Genomic DNA, 20,820 nt, shown 5'->3' on the forward strand with positions numbered 1-20,820 from the left:
TCTCTGGCTGGTTGACAGAGATTACATCACTTTATAGATCTGGCTCCATGCCACACCTTTTCAAGCGAAGCAAAGCAAATCAACAGAAATGAAAAGCCTTTTGACTTCAATGGAGATTTCATTGCTTTTGCTTTTCTTTTCAAGAGAGCTTTTGGGCTGCAGTTGCAGCAATCTGCACATCAAGGTTAAATAGTTCCTGCCCAGAGACAGAGGTCTTGGGAAGTTCAAGTCCACAGATTGTCCAGATGCCCTTGCTCCATCTTTACACTCACAATTGGCTTTTGTGGGGAGAGCTGGGTTTGTGGTCTTACAGGATGTGATGGTTTTCAAATAAATCCACAACAAATTACAGAAATCATGATGATTTTGGGTCAAATTAAGAAACCAGAAGGACCCCATTGTTTTGACTTGCAGATTTATGACTATTTCCCTTATCCTGCTGTACTTATTTTACCACTCATATTTCTACTTCACTTTATGGTCAATCTGCTATCTTTTCCAAAGTGATGGTGTAATCTACAGATGTTCATTTTACTAAAATACATTTAATTTTCTGCTCTCCATTGCTTCATTTTTCAATTGATATTTGACTCTTGACACAAGGCCCTTGGTTCTGCCCACTGACTCCTCAGCCTGCACACAGAATTCTGCAAAGTATCAGTGCTAAAAATTACTTCAGGCTCCAATACTGGGGAAAAAACTCACAAATACTCAAGGGACTGTCTCATTTTCTAAGAGGTTTCTATACTTAACATTTTATTCTACAGAATTGTGGAATGGTTTGGGTTGGAAGGGACCTTCAAGACCATCTTGTTCCACCCCCTGCCATGGGCAGGGACACCTTCCACTGTCCCAGGTTGCTCCAAGCCCCATCCAGCCTGGCCTTGGACACTTGCAGGGATCCAGGAGCAGCCACAGCTTCTCTGGGCACCCTGTGCCAGGACCTCCCCACCCTCACAGGGGACAATTCCTTCCCAATATCCCATTTATCCCTGCCCTCTGGCAGCTTAATTACAATCAGTTTACAGAAATTGCCAAAGGCAGTAATCTTGATGTACGTCTTTTAGCCTGCCCCCTTGTCCAGTGAGATTCTGTGGTTATAACCAGCACAACACAGTCTAAATATAATTTATCTCGGAATAACTAATAACTTTAATTAAAAAATTAAATTTAGAGGCAGGTTGAAGTAAAAACACACCATGCCCTTTACCAATTCCACTACACTCAGTCTTTCCCAGTGTTTCCCATTCCAATACATTGTATTGGCCTTTGTGTATGTAATAGAAGGAGGATGATTTTAAAGGAAATTCACAAATACTTTATGAGGGAATTGTTTTGTCCTGTTGACTTTTCTTAAGACAGACAGAAAAAGAAGAAAGGGCTTCATTTCAGCTGAGGAGTGGGGACATTTTTAGAAAGCCACTGGAGTTAACTCTACTGTCTTCTTGTGTTTTCATCTCATCATCTTCCCAATGCTAAGCAACCCAGGGATATCTGCTTCCTTCCTTATGCTGCCATGCATTAAAACTTGAAAACCAACAAACACAAAAAGAGCAGATAAGCAGATAAAAGAAACAGGCAGCATTAAAATGACATGTACTGTAAGGAAAGGATCTAAAAGTTGCATATTTTGATCTATTAGAATGTGCAAGTTGTTTTACAAAGCAGTTGGGTTTTGGTTTTTGGACACCTCTCACATATGCACCTCTAACAAAAGCTCAAAGCTCAGTGAAAACTGCAGTGCAAACCTGAAAAGGGCACCCAAACTGCCGACAAGAAACCCCCAGCACATTTCTGTGACAGCAGCAATGGCCAGACCTTTGTTAGTGGATAAGTAATCGGACAGAGAGGAAGAAAGTCCAACTCCTGCATTGCTGTGACTTCTTGTCAGGAAACTACTTTGGGTGGCTTATTTGTCAGGATATCTTTTGTCCTTGAACCTCTCTGCACTGGCTGCTGGTAATATTTGTCGAATTTCTTAGCAAAATAAATACTTCAGAAGTTTGGGGTTTCGCAGCAGAACCCAGCTGCACACTGGTTCTATTTGGCAGGCTATCAGTTAAGATAACCAATTTTACTCACTATACATTAGGAATATGAATGTTCCATGAGAGCTGAGGGATGTGCTGTCTTGGTTATTAGCAGTTGTGCCACCATGCTTGAAAGAGTGGAGAAATATTGATAGCAGCTAAGGCAGTAAATGTTTTTATGGGAAGAGGGAAGATGTTAATGTTTCAAACTTTCACTGCTTAGGTTTGTTTTGAGGTCAGCAGCAAGACCAAGGTTTTGATGACAAGAACAAGCTTTCCTTTCCCTTCTTGCACTCCCACCAGAGCACTGCTGGAGAAAGCTGCTCTCCAGAGCTGAGCCCACCAGTGGATTACAGCTTGCAGCAGGACTCCAATCCTCATGGGAGAAAGACAAGACAGCCAAACAGCAGGGAAAGGAGAGGGGAAAGGAGGAAAGGAAAAAAGCACCACTATTTCCCTGTTCAGAACAGAATGGTTACGTTGAACTAAATGGTTACACAAACTTTAGGCAGTGCCACAGAACAACTGCAGATATCCAGGGAATTTCACACTTATTTTAAGGAAATTTACATCAATACATGCTCTAAAGTCAGCACAGAACAGAAGCGACATCCATTTAAAATGGGTATCTTAAACTACAGTTGGATTCCATCATTTTATTAATGCTCTCCTCCAATTTTAATGTCTTTAATGAGACTAATTTAGGCCTCTTTAGCAAAACTCTCTTGAGTGCATCAGGTTCCTCCAGAGACTGTTCTGATTACTGGAACGCAACCATGCCTCACACAGTATCATCACCTGCAAATTACCCCCTCCATATCTCTTCTTACACAATCAACCACACACAAAGTTATCAAGAAGTCACATTTTTAATGCAAAACCTTGCCTTTATCCCAGTTTGGAAGATTCAGGTTTGTGCAGGCACAACATCACCCAGTAACGCCCAGAACTTCCACAGACCAAGGAAGCACAAGGGAGGAATGAAGGGCACCTGCAAATTCTACTTGTTCAAGTGGCTGAATTCACCCTCTTGGTGACTACACTCACTTAATTTTTCTGCTGTCTGCACTGACACTGCATTTCCAACACCAGTCCCTTCTTTTCCCCCACCAAACATGTGCATGAATAAAAATGACCCAATTATGTTTCTTGATATCAAATGCCTGCAGAGAACCCTGAGCAAGGATTGTGGAGAATGAGACAACCTGTCCTGGCACCTCCTGGCCCTCTCTTTAGTGCCCATTTCTACAAGACTACTATGGTGGTTACTGCCAAGAGCACCCAGGGGAATGAGTTACTCAGTTCTTACCCCACCACCTGTTCTGGAGGCAGGAAAACCTGTTCCAACACTTTGGGGCTTGGCAGCAGCACCTGAACTGCAGCATAATTTGTTATTAGAAGGGCACAGAGGTGAGAATCATTTTACCACACCACATGGAAAGCTGGCTAAATGCAGCCAGTGAAGCACACACAGCCCTTTGCTCCTCCTGTTCTGTTTGTCCCTCCTTTTGCTTTTTAACCCTAGAAGAATAAGGACAAAGATGCCAAACACCTCAAGCAGCAACAAGACTGACCACAAACACATAAACAGCAGGGCTTTAAAATGTTGATTAAAATTCTGACAGCCTCGGGCTATGCTGCTCCCCATTTTGCAAATGTTCCTGTGCTGTCTGTCATGACAACACAAAGTCTCAATCAAAAACCCATTAGGGGTGGCAGGAAGAAGATGAATGTTGAAGATAAAACCAGAAATACTAAACTCACTTTTAGCACTGAATTTGTTTTCTTTGCGTGTTCTACCAGTTTTCTTCAGACAATTATCGCAGACAAACCTATTGAGGAAAAAAAAAGCCAATAATTTAGCAAAAACCCATTATTGGTGAGCTTAAACCCAATGTTTGAACATGTAATTTAAATGTCAGAGTACAATATATTTTTCTCTGGCTTTGAACAGCTTGTATCACTCCATTTCTCAGGGATTTAAAGCCTTTATGAGCTGGTTTAACTCTGCCAAGCAGCTACACCTGCATTTGTGTTCTGTGCACACAAACTCCCCTCCAGCCAGCTGCCTTGTTTAAGAGTTAAAAAGAAACCACACAAATCTGTGTGGATAAATATGCACATTTTCATCTGAATATACTGAAATAAGACTGACCCCGAATACCAAACAATCTATTTTATTTAAAAATGTTTTGTCCCTTCGTATCCAGTTTTTTAAAAGGCAGCAGCCACAAAAAATAAAGACCAAAGGCAGAAAGTCTTTAATTACAAAAACTACATTGGTTTCATTATACAAGGGGTAAAAAAATTAACAAACATCTCTTACCCTGAAGGCCAAATAATATCATAATGTAACACACAAATCTGGTGCATCTTCCGACCACATTCTTTGCAATCAACAAACCTGAGGAGAAAAAAACAGCAGCAAATCACTTTTGGTGCCAGGTAGGTAATTTTGCAGAATTCAGCATGAAAGGAGGACTTGCCCATCCTCTGCTAAGAACTGAATCAACTTCACCAGGCCCAATTTATGTGTCAGTTAAAAAAAATACTGAGAATAGATTCAGATGTACATCTATCAATCCACGTGCAAGTTATATATATACATCCATACCTATATATAAATTGCAAAATGTTCTAGTTTAAAAATCTGAAATGGGCTGTCATGTACAACTTTTTCTGGATCTTTTCTATCCTTTTCTAAGCAGAATCCTGAATTTTTCCAGCTTCACAGAATCCTCAACAATACCTCCACAGATTTAATTCTGAATTGCTGCAACAACCACAAGCTGAATAAATGGGTTGCTCAACTTACTGTAAATGTAAGAACTAGTCATTCATGAACCACCCTGCCAAAAAAACATGTATTAACTTGTCTTTGCCTGCATGACTTTGCTATAGTCTTGTTTTTATCTTTTATTTTCTGGTCAGATTAGTATGTCAGAATTCTTTTTTTGGATGGGAAAACTGTTAGAGGTTTTCCCAGTCCAGAGTGCAGCATAGGTTAAGAAGCCAAATGCACTGGGGTCTATTTAAGCCCACCCTTCCAGGCCTGGGGAGGAGCTCTGTTTAGTATTTGCAAAGATAAGCAAAGGAATCAAAATGTGTTGTGTCTCAAAGTGCCAGAGAGCATGGAGCAGGATGCTAAAATCCCACTGCAGGGAAAGCAGGACAGTGCTCCTGAGGAGAAGCTAGCTGGGCTTTCCCTCAACCTCCTGAAGGTAACACATGGTACCTTAGCCTTTGGCTGGGCTCAGCGCCCAGTGAAGAGAAAAATGGGGTTTAGAAGCACAAGAGGAAAACACAGAAGTGCCCCAGGAACGCAGAGCCCAGGGTGAAAGGCTCTGGAGGAGGAGGGGCCATTCCCAGCCCTGGGCAGAGCCTGGCAGGGCACACCCTTGGAATTACCCACGTAACAGAACCAGGAACTGCCTGTGGAAGAGGCTCCTGTGCTCCTCTGACACGGGACTCAGATCAGACATCAACTTTAGATGTTGCACCATGAATTTTAGTGAAAGATTCTGCAGCCTGTTTGAGCAGGGGTGGGGGAATAGAAGAGTTGTTTACTCCCTGCCCCATTTCTGCCCTGCTGGCTCAAGGACAAGTGGAAGCAGTGAGATTGTGGGAAGAAAAACAACAGCCTGGTACTTACGGCTCTGGATCCAGAGTATCATTTTTCTTCTTTTCAAACTGATCCTTAGAGATGGTTCTAGAGACAAAGAGTTAATATAAAAACTCAGTAGCACCCTTACATCAGACGCGGAGACAATATCATGCTTTGCTGAATTCCAGCAAACCTCAAGTCTGAAGAAAGCACCTCAGTATTTATTTTCTGGTCGGAGCAAGCAATTCAGTTAATTTTATTTTAAGCTACAGAAAATACTTTTTCCATTTCACTTTCTGTATAAATTAAAAGCAAGAGATACCCAAGTCTACACATAAACTAAAAATCATAAACAACAAGGCAAGCTAATGTCATTAAAGCAGCCACCCTCAAAACCAGCTTGTATTCCTTGAATCTGTTTTTTCCAGACAGGTTAAAGGCTAGCCTTTGGTTTTAAAAATGTACATTGCACTTCAAAAGGTGAGATATCAGAATTAGATGGAAGTTTTCCATTAGAAAAGGTAATGGGTAAGTGACATGTATTGACACAGCTTCCATTGCTCCCCTCCAAGCACATTATCTGGGTCTGCCACCCCCAGGAATGGGCAGCTCAGCTGGACACAGGCAGCAGGGCTGGGCAGAGCAACACACCCAACACAGCAACAGCTATTAATGCTGTCCCTATAAATCTCCTGTTAGGAAAGAATAGGGCATTTCCCCCCAAATACCACCACAGGGTTTTGGGTTTTGCTTCCAACCCAGGACAGACCACCCCCCCAACCCCCATTCCAACAGTCAGGATGCAGAGGAAAGGAAGTGACTTACGTTTGAGGCTGGGAAGGGTCATCACCCAGGGTGACATTCTCCCCCTGGATTTCAGTGAAACACTTCTCACAGAAGTGATACCTGTCAGCAAGAAGGCCATATTTGGGTGAGCTGGTCCAGCACAAACACAGCCACCCAAGCACGGAGCCACCAACCAGGGCAGGGCAGATCACCAGGAGCACGACGGAAGGGGGGACGTTGTTGGTTGATTGATGGGTCAGTGTGGACAATGAGGAGGCACAGAGGGAGGGGAGGGCAGGATTAGAGAACAGGGGAGGGAACAAACAGCACAGACGTAAGAGGTAAGACGCAAACACCAAGACAACACAGAGCAGAAAGCCAAGGCAAAGCACAGATTAGCATTCGGTCTCATTTCACACATTGGTAACAAATGCTGGGCCTCAAATGCCGAATTTGGGGAGGATTCAGGGAGTAGCCACCAAGAGCTACGTTTGTATTGGCTTCAAATTTAAGAATTTGGATTTGATTTGCATCACTCAGGGAAAAAAAAAAAAAGCTCTTTGATTCCAGGCTTGCGTCTGATCGAGTTTTGTTTGGGTAAAAAGGAGCCTGTCAAAAAGCTTTAAGGACACGTTTATTACAGATTTAAGTAATTAGGAATTATGCTGAAAGCATTTACTCATTGTGAGTCAAAACTGCAAAAGCAGAAACACTTGATATTGAAAAAAAGTTGATAAAAACTTTAAATTCAAAATTTGATTGCAAGATTAAATGTGACCAATTGCTCAGCTAATACTCTTTCATATAAATGAAACCAAATCCATACTCTAGACAAACATTTAACAGAAATGCAATTATGGGTCAGAGTTTCCAGCCATTTATCTATATAAATACAATATATGTATATATGTGAACAACATGAAATATTGTACATACATACAATATATTTATCAGGTACATTAAAGATGTGGAATTAATTAAGCTTTACAAATTGAATATGAGGCTAGGTACAATTTTTGGTCACCAGACCAAGAGCCAATCCAAGTCATACTCAGCAAAAACAATTCTGCAGTTTACCAAACCAAGCTGAGTAAACTGGAATACAACTCTATGAAAATACAATCTGCATTTGAAAAAATAAAATAAAATCAAAGTTACATGGATTTGGGGGGGGTTTTGGTGTTTGTTTTTTTTCTTTTTATTTTTTTCAGATGAACTGGAACCAAAGTTGTCAGGGTCATTTAAAAAAAAATAATAAAAGGAGGCTAAATGTTTGGAAAGGATATGAATTCACACATGAACAAAGGTAACAGAGAGGCCACAGCTGTAAAACGCAGGAAGGCCACAAAGGATCATCAAAATAAAGGAGCTTTATGGAGAGTGAGAGAGTGGAAGCAGCAATGGCAGCACAGAACAACGCAGGTTTAGTACTCAAACACCAGAGCCGTGGGGATGGGGAGTGTCAGAGGCACCGAGGAGACTCAATGGCACAATGAACCAACAACTCAGGGCATGGAGATTGATCAGCGTGGCAGCTCTGCCCCTTCAGACACACCCTGGACACCTGAACTATTGCCATCCTGAGGGATCTCCCAGGCTCTGCAGTCCTGGAGACAACAAAAGGCATTGGCAGGAGCTTACTGAATGGGATGGATCAGAATTTCCTGCTGGGACACAGCGGGGCTGTCCTGGCTCTGGGCAGGGAAGATGCTCCACAAACCCTCCCCAGGCTGGGGCCACTCAGGAGCCTGGAAAGCCCTCCTGCCAGCTGGCCCTGGCTTTGGGAGCTGCTGTGGCAGCCAGGAGCCAGGAACTGCAGCAGCAGTGAGTCCTGCCTGTGCTGTGGGACTGCCTCAGAGGGGAAAGGGGTGGTTTATTCCAGTTAATAAAACCACACTGACATTTCCATGGGATCATCTGCCAGGATTGTCACCCTGCCCCACGTAAACTGCACCCAGCTCATCCTGGAGCAGCTCCACTGGGATGAAACACATCACCCTCCCAAGGAAAAACAGGCTTTGGGAGTGGAGAATGCAACAGAGCAAGGCCAGGAGGAAAACAAATGTATTCCATTAATTTGTAATCATTGGGAATGATAAATACTTCGTGGTTATTAGAAAGGAATAGCACAGGAGTGTTTCAGGAGTGAGTACAGACACTGCACATCTCATTTCCACTGACTTCCCTTGCCCCTCAAACCCCACCCCTAAACTGATCACATAATATCTAATAATTTTTTTAGAAACACAAACTATGTGTTTCTAAATTCAGAATTTTATATACTTTTACAGATTGTTAATATATTTTTTTTCCTATAATGTGCTTCTTTAAATTTTTCTTACATCAAAACCCCCAGCCACTAATTATTTTCCATACTAACAGAGGTGGTCATCAGTTTAAGAGTCAGACTGGGAAGGACTGAAAGTCAGGAGGACCCAAATACAGGAGATCCTAGCCAGAAAAACCCATGGCCAAGGCTCCTATTAGTAATTTGCTACATTTAAACAGTCCCAGGAAAGGTTAATTCTGATCCATTTTCAGAATAATTTATGGGCTTCCAAAGCACTCTAAGCTTTAATCCATGATATTAAAATGAGGAAATAAAAACTGAAGTACAGTGAAAATGAATCACCTAAAGATCATGAATATTTGTCCATAAAATAACCAAGGTGAAGCAATAGCTGTAACTCATTATGGATATGGACCCTCAGAAACAGAGCCCTGCCTTTTGCATGTCACCACAAATATCCAGCAAACCCCATAGAAAACATACAATATTCTAGTTACAACAGCGATAGAAACCCCAAAGAATGTACTTATTGCAACACATCAAACATGAAAAGCTTTTCAAATGCAGACTGTTCAGGTGACTCCCATTTATCAAAGAGCAACATTATAGTTCAATACCAAAGTCCAGAAAATGCTCAATCTTGGCATTAACTGGTGAATTCCCAACTGTAATTAAGTGCATTCAAAGGCAATTCTAAATTAATAACTGGATGCCAGTACTGACATGAAACACCACTAAGTTTTCTCAACTGGATATTCACACATGAAGCACATTTTCTGAACACTTTAACCTAAATTTCTGCCTTATTATGGAATCTAAATGGTTCTATACCAAATAATTAACTTAATCATTGAGCTGTAGTGCCTGAGTTCATTTATTCAATGGTGACTAAATATTCTTAGCTGTAATTTAGTCATGTGATACACTGGACTTTAACTCCATCCAATTTTGCCTGTTCTGTGCACAGAAAATTCAAGACCATTTGACCAATTAGAGATCTGCTGGGAGCATGGAATTTATTTTTCATTTATTCGTTACTTGTTTAAGAACATCTAAGATTTGAAGATCACTGTCACAGGAAATTTGAGTGGTTTAATGCTGATGAACAGGGGTTTTCTGTGCAAAATGGGCTATTACTTAACAATATGGTGATTAATCTTTAGAAATACTTTCTTAAAAGCCCCAATCCAAAGCTCCATTCATCACTTCATTTGGTTGGCCTGAAACAGAAAACTTCACATTCCTCCTGAACTCAAACCCACCCGAAATCCCAAACTCCTACCCCCTTGTCAAGGCAACTGGATGAGCAGAAATTCATGACTTAAATGGACTCTCACATTTATAATGGGCAGGAAACTGGAATATTGCAGCACTCAGTGCAGAGGAACCCTGTGCTCCACCCACCCTGGACTTCTTGCTGGGGAACAACGTTGCCTTCCATGGAATAATCCAAATGGTTTAACACAAATTTAAATTGGGAAGGCAGAACTGAAAGAACAAGCTCTTCTTCAACTAAATTGGAAGTTGCTATTCTTTTCAAATACAGAATGTATAACATGGATACAGAATATAAAAACTATTTTAAATTCTACCAACAGTGATGGCATCTAAGGGTTATTTTCCCCCAATGCCAGTACCGAACTGTCTCTTTAAATACATTTTAATTGCTTTATTTCCCTTCAGCCTGACTTTTCATAGTCCACAGTGGCTGTATAAAGCCTTTTATGAGAGCTCATGAATTCATTCCTGCCTGTCAATACTTTCTGGCTTTCAAAGGCCACCCAAGACCCCCCACACAAGGTGGGATGACACATTTTCCTCTCCCACATTGTGCTGCTCCAGTGTGGAGCTCAACAGGCTGCAAGCTTCTCAGAGTGTGTTTGGAGAGAAGGGATGGCCCAAAAAGATGAAATACAAGTGCTGCATGTCTGAATTGGTTCTGTGACTTCACAGCTGGCAAGGCTTAGAGGCTGCCAAGCCTCTGGAAAGCAATTCAGAACTTCCTTTTCCCTGTTTAAAACAAAGCTTTTGTCTCAGCCCATTTATATTGTGCATTTTATTTGGGGGGGGGGGAAGACACACATCATCTAAGAAATCAAAATTTAAGCCAAGTTTTGAGTTTGCTTTGTTATTATAACACTGGTGATTTAAGCATTAAATGGAAAATTAATCTAACAATTGTTTAATAATAATAGAAACACCAAATTCTAGAATTAATTAAAAAATAAGAGAAATTTTAATTTTCACAGCTTCTCATGGAGTCTCCGGGTGGTTTTTAATGCTATTTCCAAGCTAATTTAAATAGAATTAAGCACCAACTAGGAAGGGAAAACATAAATCTTGCAATCAATCAGTGTACCCCTTACTTGGCAAACTCTGGCACTAACTTGGAAACAAACTTGCCTATTTTCCCAATTCTCCCATACAAGGTAACAGGATTTCTCAGTGCCTTTTTGCCGTTCTGCCTTTCTCCCTGCATTAAGCCCTGTTCCTCATTTTGTGGAAAACATGGACAACTTGACCTGCACTGCAGCATTGCATGGGGCAGCCTGGCCAAGAGCAAGCACTAAAGCACAGTGTGCCCCACACTGCAGGACAGGAAAACAGTCACCTGCAAAAGGACAGCATGGAAAGAGGAAAAAAAAAGAACTTTTCCCTGACTTAGCTGACAAAGGAAAGCAAAAGTTAATAATCCTCCTCATCCTCTGTATATGCAGAGAACTCAAAGGAGATCTCACTTCCTGAACAAGGGAAAAAACCTGGATTTGAGGACTTACCTGTTCTGGTAACTGTAGTAGGCAGCGTCCCGGGGAATTGTACAGAGCTGCTTGCCATAGCAGCACAAGGTCTGGGGAGAGAACTCATACTGCAAAACAAGGGAGAAAAGCAGCTTTACAATGGGGGCTTTTCTTCAGCAGGTATTTATTAATTAAACCTGATGCTTGTGGGTATCAGAGGACACTCATGGTCATCACACTTTTCCAGCTGCTGTGAATGTATCAGCACAGCCCTCTCAATCTGATGACAACCTAACTCTAAAAGCAGCTGACCCAATGACCTCCTGCTTTATGGACATGGGAAGCAAGGGAACCATTTTAGTATTACTTATGACTGCAGAAGGTGTTCTCTGAGGGAGAAAAATACAACAATAATAACAGAAGAGCAGAGATGCTATTGACCTTTTTTAGCTCTGAACATATTTATACTAAAGCCAAACTTTTAGCAGCCCTTCCATTCAGCATTTCTATTTTTAAAAAAGAGTGTACAAAGCTGAAGCTTTGTCTGCTGCCTCCAGCTAGGCTCTTGGGAAGGACACATCCCTGGGACACTCACCTTGCGCCCACAGCAGTAGCCCAGGGATTGCATGACAGGGTCAATCTCTTGCTCAAACACCTCTGCCAGCTTAGTGCAAAACTTGTAGACCCGAGAAGTCTTGCGGTTGTAGAGCCAGGCATTGTTGAACATCAGCCACACATCATCCACGTACTGCCAGGGCTCCTGGTACTGCCCTGTGTCCAGCTTGCGTTTGATGGTCGACAGATCCATTGGGTTCTTCACAATGTCAAAATAATCCTGCAAAGAACACACAAAAACCTTCATTTTTAAGATGTCTGCAGTACGTCAAATAGAAAAGGCAAAACGTTTACATGACGAAAGACAAAATAGGAGAATATTTTATAGGTTTTTTTTAAATGCCAACTCACCGGAATCCCTAAGAGCTGGGGATCCACAGGCTGTCTGAAAGGAAGGGACTCTGGGTCCTGCCGGTACAAAGCTTCCAGGGTGGGCATGAGAGCCTGGCGCAGCTCCTCGGGCTTGAAAACTGTTAATGGAAGGCAGAAAAGTTAGAAAATTGTCTTCTACATTTCCTAATGTTGTGAGTCCCCTTAAAAAATATAAAGAACTACATTAACATAAAACTCTGCAAAGGAATTTCCCGATCAGAGGCAAAACCTCACTTACAAGAGGCAAACACAGCTTTGTATTTATTCAGATCACAGTAGGTGATATTCAAAAATAAGGAGATGGGAACAACTCTAGCCCATAATGATACATATTCCAGAGCATTAAAAACCCCCTCAAAACTTATACAGAACCCATTTAAATCAATTGTTTCAACATGAATGAACCTTTTCTCCTCAAAGAAGAGACTGAGCATAATTTTCCCTCCCTCCCTTCTAACCTTGTTTGCTATTTACAAGCCAAGATTCTTCCAGCAAAACCCACTGCAGTGGACAGGGATGAAGAGCCAGCTCCACAGAGAGTGACCAGATGTCCTGAGAGCTGGCACAGGAATTTTCCTGGCCACAGTGTATAAACAGTCCTGGTCTGATGGATTGTTAATTGATTTTGAAAGTGTTAATACTTCCAGATTTCTATGCCACCACTTGGCAACAGTGGCATGGCAACAGCCATGATTCTTTCAGGAGTGGATGACAAGGACAAAAAAAGGCAATACATTTTCTGAAAAATAATGATAACTTGGAGAGCTCTTTGAACATCTCAGCAGTGTAATTACATTTATTTCCTTAGGAACAGTGTCTTTAAATAGGGAAGAATGCCTGTTATTGAGAAAAAAAGACAACTAAGGAAAGCAGGATGGCATCTAATATTTATCTACCTGGATGAAATGAGAGCGATACCAATAAAATGGAGCAATTAGTTCTGCTAAAAGCACTTGGATCAACAGGGCTCAGCAACCCCTTTGAGGATGATCATTGCTTTTCTCACTCAAATGGTATTTTGGTATGATATAAATTGCTTTTTGGGACATCTAGTTAAAAATCTATGATTTTAAAAAAGTAAACACAAAAAAAAAAGCAAGACAAGAAATTAAGCTGACACTACTCCATTGGCTGCATGATCATTTCAGCTGTTGCCACAATCTCAATCCCAAAAAATGGCAATTCCCTTCCATATTTATCAATACCATACATGCAGGCACTTTTCCCTACTATAGACTCCCCAAGTTTTATAAACAACTCTTATACATTATATTACGTGATTCTTGAGAACACAAATGAATAATAAATTCCCTTAATGAGGAACAGTATTCTCTACTGCTCTGATTCAGATAGTTCATAACATGATAATCTGAATTGTTCCATTTAATGAAATGTAAAGGTCAAAAAGCACCTTTTAGTATCTATTTTGCATACCTGCTTGACATTGCTTTTAGAATTTTCTCCTATAATAACATACCACTAAGGTTCAGTATCTTTCAAAATAAATCCAATCTTATTTTAAACTCAAACTACAGAGATTCGACGTGACTTTTGCCAAGTTCCTTACAGCCTAATTATCTTTGCTGATAAAGTTTATAACCCACTTTCATTTTGAAAAATGAAAAAAAAAAATCAAAACGAAAATCCAGTTATTATTTCAATTTATTACTTTACCTAAAAACAAAAAGAAAAGCTGCCTTCATCTTCAGCTGCTCTGCCTCTAAGGACTATGACTAATAACAGCACATTTGATCACAGCATCTCCCTGTACACAGATTTTACAAGGAAGTTTTGTTTTTCCCTCTCCCCTTTTTTCCAAAATTAAATGCTCTCAGTTCTCCTCCGGTAGCTTGAAGACCTTTGTAAGGAGCTGGCATCCAGTTATCCCATTTTGTCTTGAATGTGTGGGCAGCAAAAGAAAATGGGATCTTTGCCTGACTCACCATGACGTATAATCTACCAAAGAAGAGTACAATGCTACCTTTTTAATTTTTTTGTTTTTTCAAACAGAGGCAAGCCTGCTTATGATTACTAAGGAGAAAATTCATAAAGGAAGAGAAGACATCTTCAGAATTACAAGGACAATACGCCTGAATACACCTCAAACCCAAGCTCTTGCAAGTTTTCCACTACATCTTACAAAGAAGCAAAGAAAGCAGCAAAACTCATCTTCAAGGTCAAACCAAAGCTGCCACTCACAAGGAGAGAGGAGCTGCCCAAATGACTGTTGTGGTGTTTGAGACTGCAAGGGAAGAGGCAAGGAACCACCATCTCCCTTTCTTGCTCACATTAGATTGGCAGAAATAAAGCAAAATAAGGCTCTGACTTGGTAAGTTGTATCACACAGTCCATGGCACTTCCCCTTAACATCGCTACATCCCAGGTTACTGTAAGATGCCTCTCAGGAATCTGCCTGCATGGGAATGAGGAAGAGTTTCCAATACTTTTTCAACCCATGAAAACTCTTTATCAGTCTCTTCAGTAGCTTTAAATTATCACCTAAGCCTTCAGTACACTTGGCAGTAATTACTCTCCAATACCTCTTGGTTTATTCAGCATTTTAATACCAACATTGCACTAAAATTGAACAAACTCCTTGGTAAGAAAATGTCACCATTTAAACTCCTGTCTGTGGCTGTACCTGCCCACGCTGCACGTGCTTTGTACTACACACTCACTGGGTGACAAAACTTGCAGGATAAAATCGTGTCACTGAAGGAGGTTTTGGAATACGGAGTGACCCAGCCTGAACCGGGCGCAGCTTCTGCCGACTGACTCGGCAAGAAGCTTCCCTGTGCAAACGCATTCCTAACAGGCAGCAGTGATTCCTTCCACTGGGAATATCACTGGCTCAGAAATGCTAATAAGCTTTCTGCTCCCTGTGTCACTTTTGGGTTGGAAAAGGCTCTGCCAGTCGGTTCTGCAGAGCACTCTCATTTGGGTGCCAACCCTGCTGCCAGCTGAAAACATCGATCTACAGGGAAATGTGTTTTATAGGGATTTATTACCAAAAGGTTATGGTTAGTAATCAAATGCAACCCAAAGCACATCCAGGAGATGTACATTTTTTAGACTTTGCAGCATGTTGAAAGCTTACTTTTGGTTGAAAATTAAAATCTAACCACAGAAAACATCACCTCAATAAAGCAGATGCCTAAAACAGAGGTCTCAAAACTGCTAAGGTTTTTGAGTCCAAAAACTTACCTTGCAGCCTGCCACAAAGCCTGCACTGCAAGTGGAGAAACTTATTCCTGTTTTAATAATTTTATTTATTTCTTACTAGCACAAGGCAACAAATCATCTATATAACCTCCAATACCATGAAGTTTCCTTGAGTACAGATATAGTCACACCTCAATCTGTGCTGACACTGCAGCTTACTTTAAGAGACTGCTGAGCAAAGGAACACTACACTGAAAATTTCCAAGTCCTGAAAACACAGGACTTTAAATGTTAAGCCTCTTGCAGCAGTCCAGCCTTGGAGGAACACAGGTTCAGGAGAGTTCAAGTGCCTGATTCTCAGAAAAGTGACCGACCAAACTCAGGATAAAGGTGGTATGTGCAGCCTCTTAACAGGAAAAGAGAAGCAATGGATATCCTTGGTTACTGAAAACATTCTTATCTACACTGAGCTCTCCTGGAAGAGCACTAAGATGTACAGGGAGGGATTTATGTATTTAATTCCTCCAGCAATCACTACCTTACTGCTTTGGTCCTTCTGGACAGGCACTGCTGAGATCAAGGGCACAATGACTTGCTTTTCTCACCTGATTCATGTAACACTAAAAGAATCCTACTTTCAAAATTAAGTTACAGAGCACTGATCTCCCAGGGCTCCATGTGCTGGAAACACAAGTGAAAAACAGACCTCCCAGCAGGAGCTGAGACAGTGGCAAACAAATGTTAGTGAAAGCAAAGCACACAAGGGAACTCAGTTTTCATACACGTACTTTTCTTGCGGGGCTGAGATGGTGATGTGGATTGTGAAGTGGTTCCATTACTGCCGCTCTCCTCTTCCTCTTTAGCCTCTACTTTCATTTCAGGCTTCTTTTCTTCAATTTCCATTGGCTCCTGTTTCAGTTCTGTTCCATCTGTTTCTTCTTTTATTTGTGAAGATCCTTGTAAATCCTCCTCCACCTTAAGAAAGGATGCAACGAGAGGTACTGTTACATCTACAACCCAAACTTCAGCCATCAAAATATTAGTTTGAGACTGTTGAAGCACTTTCCATCCATGGCTTTCCTCAGGAGTTACTTTGCAGTAACGACCCTCCTCTCGCCCCTTAGCTCACCGAGTCAGACACATCATTAAGTGCTTTTATATCTATCACTGCTTTCAGTTAAGCTGTAGAGAATCTCATTTACCTCAGTCTTAGCTTCCACTTGTGTCTCACTAGTCTCTGGCTCAGTTTCTTCAGTTTTAACTTCTGATTTGCTTTCTAGCATTGGTGCATCTGGTCCTAGTTGCTGGGAATTCGTATCAGCACTAGCAACTGAGGCAGGGGTGGGGACCCTGTTATCAATACTAGCTGCTGCCTGGGATAGCTGTTGTAAAAACAGTACAAAAGAAAGACACTGCATATATAGAAATATTTTCCTTTACTAAAAATGAACAGCACAAAAGAGACATGAGATGATATTCTACAACAGTGCAGAACATGGATACAGGTCACTGTAGCCAAGTTTGGATATTACACATTTAATAACTCTGCTTCACAGAGGAGAAGCCAAGGAAGAATTCTGCCCCGAAGAGGCTTCTTTTACAGAGAAAACACCTGCCCAGTAAAACACTGTACATTCCTTGAAACGTGCATTTGCCCTGGCTGTATCTTAAAAGGAACAAACTTATGCAAATCTCAGGATCAGAAAAGATTCTGATTATGGCCAAATAGAGTATCAGGCCTGTTACACCTCATCTTTCTCCACGCTGCTGCCAATTTTACTTTGAGCAGTTCAGCCATTCAACCCCCCCTCCTTCGCACAATGCTGAGAACATCTGAACATACACATTTTACACTGGTCTAAAGCTGAAGCTGCTACGGACAGCTATGGGCTCTGTACATGGTGCTACACAGAGGGACACTCGTGGAATGTCACGACACAAGGCAGAGGGGACAGGCTGGTACTTACTGGAGTGCCGGGTGGCTGTGCCTGCACAGATGTTGGCTGCTGCTGGGCTGGCTGTGGGGTTGGCACAGACTGGGGCTGGGCAGGGGTCTGTGGCTGCGGTGTCACCTGGGCCTGGGCCGCAGTCTGCCCCGTGGGGGTGCTCTGGGTCTGCGTGGCCGTGGGCACAGAGCCCGGCGTCGGGGTCGGAGTTTGTCCCGAGGACGAGACCGGTGTCGATGGCTGGGTGGGTGCTGCTGGCTGGGGAGGAGTCATGCCCGTGGCTGTTTGGTGCTGTATCGGTGGCATCCCGGCAGCAGTGGACACGGGAGGTGTGCTCTGGTGCAGGGGGGGCTGGGTCACCGGGGGACACGGCAGCTGCCCGCTCTGCGGTCCCAGCATGTTCATGGAGTTGGGCAGAGCAGCACCGGGAACCTGCCCCTGCTAGGGAGAGAGAGAGAGAGAGCGCCTTACAGAGCCTGGAATCACACTTATCCTTTCAGTCACAGCCCTGAAGCCTTTTCTGACAGGCTACTGTAAGTGCAAGCAGGAGATCAGCCACAAATGCTGCTGCTGCAAGTGACTGCTCTGATTTCTGTCATCGCTCCCATCAGCTCCCAAGGACCTTTCTCCCAGACCTAGTTGTGCCATGCATGTCCTGCATTAATTCCACTAACATAGAGAGGGAATCCTCACAATCCCAGTAACACAGAAACCCACAGGCAGCCTCTAAATTGTGCCATTAGCTGGGCAAAGGTCAGGCTTTGACACAAAATGTTTTTGAGCAAACACCCATTTTAGGCCAGGACTCTGAGGCAGCTCTGCTTTACAGGGCAGGTCAACAAATTTAATGCTGCTGTTGCACAGAGCAAGACGTGAGAGGGGTCTTTTTGTTTTCCTTTTCATTCTAATTAAACTGCTCAAGATGCTTCACAAAACCAGGGATTTGTTTCTCAGAGCAGCAACAATAAAGAACTCTGCATGTACTTAAACCTTTAAGTGATATATTTTACTGAGGATTGCATCAGATAACTGGTGATAAAAAAGAATACTCCATCCTCAAAAGTAACTGTTACTGCTAGAAATACAAATCAGTTCATTTCCTGCAGATGAGGTTTCAAATTTAAAACACACTTCTATATTGCCTGTACAGAGCTAGTACTATGGACATAAATGGATTGGGAAAAAAATGTTCACCACAAAGGTGGTCAAACAACTGAGCCAGGGCCCAAGAAACTGTAGACTCCATCCTGAACATATTCCAAGACTGACTTGACAGAGCCCTTCATAACCTGATCTAAGTAATCTCTCAGAACTCTGGAAGTCTCAAGTAGCGTGAATTACTTGGGCTCTGAGCTAAACAACAAGCCTTTCCCTCTGGAAAAGCAGATACTTTGGCATCTTAAGCACAGCTGCTACTTCACTGACCACTACTGTGTCAGAACAACGTTACAGGAAAAACCCAACAATTTTCTCTGCAGAAGCAGAGAAGTTAAAGTAAACTTTAGAAGATCTCCCCCAACCAGTTCATTATAATCCTAGATTTAAAGTTAGCTACTCGGGTCCACACAGAGACAAAACATATGTTCATAAGGCATCCCATACTGATTTCTGATATTTCCCCTGAAAATCTCGTCAGCATGCATTTTTAAAGGATTTAAATCAGGAATTACGGGGCGTTGCGCCCCCATTAACAGATGTCGATAAGTTATGTAAGAGCTGCTGAAGGCAGATGTAACCCAGGAGCCCCCAAAGTTGGGGGGATTTCATCAAACAATGGATATAGAGCTACAAATAAACAATTACAAGTAAGGTAAATAAATCAGAGTAAAATAATTACGAGTAAATAAACGTCAGAGAATCCATCTCACCTGTGCCACCCCGGCCTGGGCTGTTGACTGACCCATGCCCACATTGTTCACATTCATAGCTCCAGTGGATGCTGGGAACTGGTTCTGGGGCAGGAATTGGTTCTGGGTAGGAGCCTGACCCATCATGTTGTTGGAATGAGCTCCCATCATGTTCTGTGGCTGAGGCATTCGGGAAGGAGACATAGCCATCTGAAAATTAACACCCAGATTAACTAATTACCATTTAGTATTACGGAGCAAAACAAAGGAAAACACCCTTAATGAAATCAATCAAAAGATAGGACAAAAAATTAAAAGGAAAACTGGCTTAATTACACTAACTGGAAGTGGGCATATGCCTATAACTTCAGCATTTGTTCCACAGCATTCATGGGGGAGTTATTTTTAAACAGGTAATATTCAGAGTGTTAACTCTGTTTTGTTCTCTGGGGTGACAGAGAGAATCCAAGGAAACTGAAAATATTTTTGTTTTTCTGAAGAATAAAAACATGTTTTCATGGAGGAACAAAGGAGGTTTATGTACTGCAAGAACAGTAGGTGCTCTTGCACAGCTTGCACCTCTCTGTGCCCCTCTAAAGGTCATGTGCCCCTCTAAAGGTCTGGCTGGTGTTTTTAGAACACGAAAATATTACAAACAAACGCCTCGGTAAAAGCCTGTCAGACTCGCTGCGCTCCCGTGAGATTATCCCCCAGTTTGCAGCAGTGCTCTGTGCTCTGGCCTTTCCAGAGGGGCTGAGGTGTGGGGTGGGCTGGGGCAGGGTGGGCAGGAGGTACGAACCGCGGGCACGGCGCCCATGTTGTTCATCTGCACCGGGTGGTTCATCGGAGACGCCGCCCGCGGTCCCAGTGGTGCTTGGGGCATCTGTACATTCCCTATGGACACGGGGTTAAACTGATTCATTCCTGCAAATGCACCCCCAAAACAACTCATTAGGAACAAGTCAGCAGAACTTACAGATCTATATGCTACTACAAAGTTAACAGTTATTATGACTGTAATTTGACTGCCCTATGCTTTATCTTTTAGTTACTTGACTTTACAAACAAATCAGGATGCAAGAAGTATTTAGAACGATACTAGTTAGGGTGAAATACAATTTTTGGTGTCCTAAAAAACAGATTAAATGCAAAAGATGAAGAGTAGATGATCTGCAGAGGATGTTGGATGATCTGCAGAGACAGGATGCTATTTATAAATAATACCTTGGGAAGGTTTCTTAAAATCAGGCATTTGCTTTGAAACAGCAATGTCTTATTCAGGGCTCACTGAAATGGTTGAAGTAAGTATGATAAAAATACATACTGTATGTATGAAGGCAACTCCAAGCCTCAAATCAGGACAAAAGCTGGCAAAATGCTTTAACAGGGGCTGGGCTTTTTATACAAAACATTTAATCCCTCCAAAAAAC

At 42.1% G+C, this 20,820-nt stretch overlaps 1 protein-coding gene across 5 annotated transcripts in view; it reads right to left on the reverse strand.

Moving 5' to 3' along the window:
* Window positions 1-20,820, reverse strand: part of CREBBP (CREB binding lysine acetyltransferase) — a 94,536-nt gene that overhangs the window by 11,935 nt on the left and 61,781 nt on the right. For 2 of the 5 annotated variants that reach the window (XM_085075044.1, XM_085075047.1), the window contains 12 exons: window positions 20,190-20,314; window positions 19,412-19,600; window positions 17,565-17,984; window positions 16,800-16,979; window positions 16,386-16,572; window positions 12,415-12,533; window positions 12,044-12,283; window positions 11,488-11,576; window positions 6,460-6,540; window positions 5,683-5,739; window positions 4,357-4,434; window positions 3,795-3,862 (listed from right to left, as the gene is read on the reverse strand). In XM_085075044.1, the coding sequence (XP_084931170.1) occupies window positions 3,795-3,862; window positions 4,357-4,434; window positions 5,683-5,739; window positions 6,460-6,540; window positions 11,488-11,576; window positions 12,044-12,283; window positions 12,415-12,533; window positions 16,386-16,572; window positions 16,800-16,979; window positions 17,565-17,984; window positions 19,412-19,600; window positions 20,190-20,314 (1,833 nt within the window). The remainder of the gene's footprint in view (window positions 1-3,794; window positions 3,863-4,356; window positions 4,435-5,682; window positions 5,740-6,459; window positions 6,541-11,487; window positions 11,577-12,043; window positions 12,284-12,414; window positions 12,534-16,385; window positions 16,573-16,799; window positions 16,980-17,564; window positions 17,985-19,411; window positions 19,601-20,189; window positions 20,315-20,820) is intronic. The other 3 variants (XM_085075046.1, XM_085075045.1, XM_085075049.1) reach the window with 3 other exon arrangements.

The sequence above is a fragment of the Lichenostomus cassidix genome, chromosome 14 (genome assembly GCF_008360975.1).
Source record: "Lichenostomus cassidix isolate B80296 chromosome 14, HeHo_3.0, whole genome shotgun sequence".
In the NCBI taxonomy this organism is placed as follows: Eukaryota; Metazoa; Chordata; class Aves; order Passeriformes; family Meliphagidae; genus Lichenostomus; species Lichenostomus cassidix.